Source organism: Oncorhynchus clarkii, chromosome 12, assembly GCF_045791955.1.
Source record: "Oncorhynchus clarkii lewisi isolate Uvic-CL-2024 chromosome 12, UVic_Ocla_1.0, whole genome shotgun sequence".
NCBI classification, from domain to species: Eukaryota; Metazoa; Chordata; class Actinopteri; order Salmoniformes; family Salmonidae; genus Oncorhynchus; species Oncorhynchus clarkii.
The window spans coordinates 94,066,468-94,073,849 of record NC_092158.1 but is presented as its reverse complement, the minus strand read 5'-3'; the positions used below and the strand labels follow the sequence as shown (position 1 = coordinate 94,073,849).

Here is a 7,382-nt window from a genome sequence, read left to right as displayed (position 1 = left end):
GGTGCTAGCTGACAATTATCCAGAGACTTACATTGTGTATCTTTAGGTAGCTCCGTGAGAGATGAGTACATTCTGTCGATGTGCTATAGGAAAGCACCAGGATGTTGATTTGACTGGAACCCACACTATTACCCCCCCCCTTTGTTATCCGCTTAATCCTAGACCCAAAAGCTTCCTGCCACCCCACCCAGACAACAGTGAACTGTACAGGAAGGGAGTCTCAGACAGGAAGTGATGTCGGAACACATGTGCACTTTTATTGGGAGTTTAGTCAGTGTACAAGTTGGCCCCCTCCCCACTGGTCCCTCTGGCACCCTAATCACCTCTGACCCCCCCCCCAGCAGAGGTCACACTCGGGTTCATTTGCATAAACAAAAAAAAATTAACAGGACCAAGACTTAAGGCTGCAAGTACAAAAAACCCAGACATTGTGACATAATTTACATACAAGCCATACTGCCCCATGTTACAGAACGCTGTGGCAGAGAGCCGGACGCCGGCAGCCTTCACAGAGGCAAATACCTGTTCTGAAAAGTTAACAAAACAATTGGAATGACTCGAAAAGAAACAGAATGTACATGTTGTTGTTTTTAAAGTCCTCAGCTGCATGATAGAATCTCAGGGGTCCTTACATTATTTTTTTTTTTTAACTCTTAAAAATCTTTAATCCGTTGTTTCACCGTTCCAGTTGTATATTTTTTGTTTTTCACAGATCCTGAGTCAAAAAAAAGCGCCAAAATAACAGAAGCCAATGAGACTGAGAAGCTGGGTTTGGGCTCACTCCGCAGGCCCTCTCTCTCCCTCTGGGCGGTGTGTCTGGTGGCAGAGCTGAAGTGGTAGTCGGGTGTGGCTGGGTCGGTCGTTTGGGATGGGTACAGTCTGTTTAGAAGCATTTACGGTGGACGATGGAGGGACCAGACTCGTCGTACTCCTGCTTGCTGATCCACATCTGTTGGAAGGTGGAGAGAGAAGCCAAGATGGAGCCTCCGATCCAGACGGAGTATTTACGCTCTGGGGGGGCGATGATCTGGAGAGGAGAGGGTTAAATTAACATGGGTTAGACTGCAGTACTAACATCTGACCACATGGTGGCAGCAGAAGGCTAAATTAACATGGGTTAAGACTGCAGTACTAACATCTGACCACACGGTGGGGTTAAATTAACATGGGTTAGACTGCAGTACTAACATCTGACCACACGGTGGCAGCAGAGAGTTAAAGGTAAGGGACAGGACTTCAGATCAGTCTACTGGATACTAAGTTATGCATTGTGTTGCTGTTTGAAGGTCTGAAGCAGTTGATTTTTACAGTGTTAAAGTAATGTAATAACTGTGTATTAGTGATCTTTATAGGGGACTGTTAGCTAAGCCTAATAGTAGTGAGAACCGGTATACTGTTGCCAGGCCATCTGATTAGATGACTGGTATTTAGTCCTAGTTGGTAGTGCTTGTGTAGCCTTCATAAAGGGACAGAGTTGACTGTAGTGATTCTAACCTTGATCTTCATGGTGGAGGGGGCCAGAGAGGTGATCTCCTTCTGCATCCTGTCAGCGATGCCGGGGTACATGGTGGTTCCTCCGGACAGCACTGTGTTGGCGTACAGGTCCTTACGGATGTCCACGTCACACTTCATGATGGAGTTGTAGGTGGTCTCGTGGATACCGCAAGACTCCATACCTGGAGAGAGAGAGAGGAGACAAAATGGCCGTCATTACGGCGCTCACAAGACTGCTGCCGAAGACCCGTCTGACCTCGAGCGACTGTTCTGAGTGTTTAGTTCAAACTCACCGAGGAAGGAGGGCTGGAAGAGGGCCTCTGGGCAGCGGAACCTCTCGTTGCCGATGGTGATGACCTGTCCGTCAGGCAGCTCGTAGCTCTTCTCCAGAGAGGAAGAGGAGGCAGCGGTGCCCATCTCCTGCTCAAAGTCCAGCGCCACGTAGCACAGCTTCTCCTTGATGTCTCGTACGATTTCCCTCTCGGCCGTGGTGGTGAAGCTGTAGCCGCGCTCCGTCAGGATCTTCATCAGGTAGTCTGTGAGGTCGCGGCCGGCCAGATCCAGACGCAGGATGGCGTGGGGCAGAGCGTAGCCCTCGTAGATGGGTACTGTGTGGGTCACGCCGTCACCGGAGTCCATGACGATACCGGTGGTACGGCCAGAGGCGTACAGGGACAACACGGCCTGGATGGCCACGTACATGGCAGGGGTGTTGAAGGTCTCAAACATGATCTGGAGATGAGAGGAGAGGGATGAGTCACAGTGCTGTAGGACTACAGTAGAGAGGGATGAGTGCCACGGTGCTATAAAACCACAGTAGAGAGGGATGAGTGTCAAGGTGCTATAAAACCACAGTAGAGAGGGATGAGGACCACAGTAGAGAGGGATGAGAGTCAAGGTGCTATAAAACCACAGTAGAGAGGGATGAGTGTCAAGGTGCTATAAAACCACAGTAGAGAGGGATGAGGACCACAGTAGAGAGGGATGAGAGTCAAGGTGCTGGAGGACCACAGTAGAGAGAGGGATGAGTGTCAAGGTTCGAGAGCAACAGTCAGAAGAACATGCGTTAGTGAGTTGAGGGGTAAAGTTAGTGGAGAACCCGTTCAGAAACACAGCAGTCATCCCCACTGGGCCGTGTAGGTCGAAATAGACCCCCTGTAGCGTTAGTGTTGCTATGGTAACTCAGCCAGCAGAGGGCCGTCTTATTGTTAGAATGAATGTCATCATTAAAGTGCCGTCACTAGCTCTACGCGCCATAACAGACATCATTAAAGTGCTGTGACTAGCTCTACACGCCAACAGTCATCATTAAGGCCAGCAAGGTGCAGAAAACAGAGGAAAGACCTGGAGCTTCTAGAGAGATGGGAGACAAATCAGCTTTCAGAAGAGAGGGCCTGGAGGAGAGGAAGAGGAGCGTGAGGAAAGACTAGGCAGAACCGAAGAGCAGAAGGAACCGTAGAGGTGAGTGAGTGACACATACCTGGGTCATCTTCTCCCTGTTGGCTTTGGGGTTGAGGGGGGCCTCTGTGAGCAGGACGGGGTGCTCCTCTGGAGCCACTCGCAGCTCGTTGTAGAAGGTGTGATGCCAGATCTTCTCCATGTCGTCCCAGTTGGTGACGATGCCGTGCTCGATGGGGTACTTCAGAGTCAGGATACCCCTCTTGCTCTGAGCCTCGTCTCCCACGTAGCTGTCTTTCTGGCCCATCCCAACCATCACTCCCTGAAAACAGGACAGGGTTAATATATACAGACACTAGCTAGGACACGGCTAGCATACCAACTACTAGATTTGATGGGGTTAGTATATATAGTTAGCAGTGTCCTCAATATTAAGTCTGACTGCATTGAGGTGCATAAGGCTAGTTGTATGTAGCCACTTCTCAGGGATGTGATCTATGGCATGGTTCATCTCTATTCTAGTCACTAGGCCTAAAATTAATAATAACCAGACAAATCAAACTAGAACACTATGTAATTTTTACAGTTCAAAATGTCCCAAAGCCCATCATGAGATTTGTTTACATTTGGGCATTAGCAATGACAGGTCCATTTCCGGGTAAAACCCCTTGTTCCTCACCTGATGCCTGGGACGCCCGACGATGGAGGGGAAGACAGCCCGAGGCGCGTCATCTCCGGCGAATCCGGCTTTGCACATACCGGATCCGTTGTCAACAACCAGTGCGGCGATTTCATCTTCCATTTTGAACTGAAGAAAAAGAAACCGTAAGTAAAATACAAACAAAGGCTACAAAGAGACGTTTGAGAAGAGGGTTAAAAAAAACTGCGTAACCCTCAACACTTCCGCACAGCGCCACCCTTAAGAAACACTTCCGCATAGAGCCCTGTGACGACATGACGCAACACGTCCTGCCTTCCTGGCAGGTTGTAATGACGCGTTCTGACCGCTAGGTGGAAACCGCACTGCGCCCTCCAGACAAAGGAGAGTGGCGCTGCGTTCTTTCGATATTACCATATAAGGACATGTTTTGGGATTCTCAGCAGCCCTTTTGGCGGTTCACAACCAGAGAATAGGAACATTTTTTTGGACCAAGACCCGGATGTGACCACTCCCCTCTTAACCAAGTAGCATTTCAACCCCCCGGCCGCCATTTTATAAACTCCCTAAATAACACAAGACGACCGTGGAACTCTGACTTTAAAATGTGCGTTAATGACATGGAAAATAAACCTCTTAATAAAATTTAAAACACACTCCTCAATATGAAATCCCAAGTCTATAACTCCCATTCAAATGCTGATTTACTACTAAAGGAGGGGACTTAAAAAACAAAGACATAATTTAGTTAACTTCCAAGTCCAGTGTTGTGAATAAACCTGCCAGGTTAGAGGCCATTTCCTGCTGGCCACGCCTTGGTCACTGCTGACGAGGTACCCCCCCCCTTCCTCCGGACCGGTTTCCTGAATAACCGCTCAGGTTATAATAACTACGGCTTTAAGTACTACACACATACCAATAAATAAAGTTAGTTTAATGTCTTAAGTTAAAACAATATGTGTCGAGTGGTTGTTAAAAAACGTTAATGTTAACACGCAGGATCTGAACCTACAGCCGCAGAGCTCAACACAAAGACTCCCTGAGACCCCCCTTTTACCCCGGGAGGGGGGGGGGTCCAACAGTTGCTAAAAAAACATAAATCAGTTTAACACCATGATAAGATAAATATATATTTACTGTAGGTGGTTGTTGTATGGGGGTTAAGCCGGTTATTGATTACCTAACAAGTCACACCTGCATATCCACCCAATTAATTAAACAGGATGTCCACTATAAACATGTTTCAAACCTAGTAAATACATTTAGTGAACCTCATCAACCATGCATATTACTGAAAAACAGCATGTTAATTTAGTCTACCCTATAATCATACGAACAGCCTTGTGGTTCATGTCCTCCACTATATAACAAACCAGATTAACATGAATTAAAATATGCAACCAGATACGTGTTTACTTTGTATCTGTTACCAAAACAACCGCCATTAAATAGTAGAGATATGTAGGTTATTCTTACCTTTTGGTTTTGGGAGGGGGGTGTTTCAAGGGTAAATGATATAATCCCGCACGAACTGCGTGTGACGGCGCCTCAAAGTGAACCGGTAGTCGGTGGGCGCGTGGTTTTTATCTCCCGGTTAGATGCCCGGCTCGAGCCATAAAAGGTAAACTTTCGGATTCGCGCGATCTGATTGGTCCGGTGTCACGGAACCGGGCGCGTCGCCATAACACGCTACTCCCTGCTGCAACTAAACTACAGTCGGTTGTGAAACGCCCCTTCTCTCTCTCTCTGTCTGTCTCTCTCTCTTTCTCTCTCTCTCTCTCTTAGCGAGGTATGAGAAAAAAAGGAGGAAATCAAAATGGGATCTATAAAATGTTTTCTAAGGCCCTGTACAGAGCACAGCCGAGCCCCGTTTTAAAATGCAGCTGTAGTGGTCAGTTCGGCCTGGAGTTTAGGGTTTGTAGTGAACAGCGGTCAGGGTTATCTCAAAAGTGTAACTTGCATAGGCACCGCTAGCTAGTTAGCTACCTAACTGCTACATCCAAACAGACAGAATGCATCCTAACTCCTAGTCCCCAAGCCCTCACATGATGCATCCTAACTCCTAGTCCCCTAGCCCTCACATGATGCATCCTAACTCCTAGTCCCCAAGCCCTCACATGATGCATCCTAACTCCTAGTCCCCAAGCCCTCACATGATGCATCCTAACTCCTAGTCCCCAAGCCCTCACATGATGCATCCTAACTCCTAGTCCCCTAGCCCTCACATGATGCATCCTAACTCCTAGTCCCCTAGCCCTCACATGATGCATCCTAACTCCTAGTCCCCAAGCCCTCACATGATGCATCCTAACTCCTAGTCCCCTACCCCTCACATGATGCATCCTAACTCCTAGTCCCCTAGCCCTCACATGATGCATCCTAGCTCCTAGTCCCCAAGCCCTCACATGATGCATCCTAACTCCTAGTCCCCAAGCCCTCACATGATGCATCCTAACTCCTAGTCCCCAAGCCCTCACATGATGCATCCTAACTCCTAGTCCCCTAGCCCTCACATGATGCATCCTAACTCCTAGTCCCCAAGCCCTCACATGATGCATCCTAACTCCTAGCACCCTAAGCCCTAACCAGCTGGCTAGTGGTGTTGTTCTGTTGTTCACTGTCAGCAGGCTTCGTTCTAGTAGCCCTCAAAAGAGGCAACATCTATCACACACACACACACACACACACACACACACACACACACACACACACACACACACACACACACACACACACAGACACACTAGTGGACACTTTAACATGCAGACTGTAGAGTAGAGTGGTCTGCAGGTTATGCTGGTAAATAGCCGCCCCTGTCTCCTGACTTCCTGTTCTAACAGCTAGCTGGGAAGAGTAGAGGTTATTTACCATGACCCTGCCTCCTGACTTCCTGTTCTAATAGCTAGCTGGGAAGAGTAGAGGCTATTTACCATGACCCTGCCTCCTGACTTCCTGTTCTAATAGGTAGCTGGGAAGAGTAGAGGCTATTTACCAGGCCCCCCCTGCCTCCTGACTTCCTGTTCTAATAGCTAGCTGGGAAGAGTAGAGGCTATTTACCAGGCCCCCCCTGCCTCCTGACTTCCTGTTCTAATAGCTAGCTGGGAAGAGTAGAGGCTATTTACCAGTCCCCCTGTCTCCTGACTTCCTGTTCTAATAGCTAGCTGGGAAGAGTAGAGGCTATTTACCAGTCCCCCTGCCTCCTGACTTCCTGTTCTAATAGCTAGCTGGGAAGAGTAGAGGCTATTTACCAGTCCCCCTGTCTCCTGACTTCCTGTTCTAATAGCTAGCTGGGAAGAGTAGAGGCTATTTACCAGGCCCCCCCTGCCTTCTGACTTCCTGTTCTAATAGCTAGCTGGGAAGAGTAGAGGCTATTTACCATGGCCCTGCCTCCTGACTTCCTGTTCTAACAGCTAGCTGGGAAGAGTAGAGGCTATTTACCAGTCCCTCCTGACTTCCTGTTCTAATAGCTAGCTGGGAAGAGTAGAGGCTATTTACCAGTCCCTCCCTGCCTCCTGACTTCCTGTTCTAATAGCTAGCTGGGAAGAGTAGAGGCTATTTACCATGACCCTGCCTCCTGACTTCCTGTTCTAATAGCTAGCTGGGAAGAGTAGAGGCTATTTACCATGACCCTGCCTCCTGACTTCCTGTTCTAACAGCTAGCTGGGAAGAGTAGAGGCTATTTACCATGACCCTGCCTCCTGACTTCCTGTTCTAACAGCTAGCTGGGAAGAGTAGAGGCTATTTACCAGGCCCCCCCTGTCTCCTGACTTCCTGTTCTAATAGCTAGCTGGGAAGAGTAGAGGCTATTTACCAGTCCCCCCTGCCTCCTGAC

The 7,382-nt window shown here is 48.5% G+C and overlaps 1 protein-coding gene across 1 annotated transcript; it reads right to left on the bottom strand.

The window, feature by feature from the left end:
* Positions 1-232: 232 nt before the first annotated feature.
* Positions 233-5,281, bottom strand: LOC139421675 (actin, cytoplasmic 1). Its single transcript, XM_071172766.1, has 6 exons — positions 5,027-5,281; positions 3,572-3,700; positions 2,975-3,214; positions 1,788-2,226; positions 1,495-1,676; positions 233-1,027 (listed from the first exon to the last, which is right to left on the bottom strand). The coding sequence occupies exons 2-6, from the start codon at positions 3,692-3,694 to the stop codon at positions 884-886; spliced, it is 1,128 nt and encodes a 375-aa protein (XP_071028867.1). The 5' UTR covers positions 3,695-3,700; positions 5,027-5,281; the 3' UTR covers positions 233-883.
* Between the last annotated feature and the right edge of the window lie 2,101 nt (positions 5,282-7,382).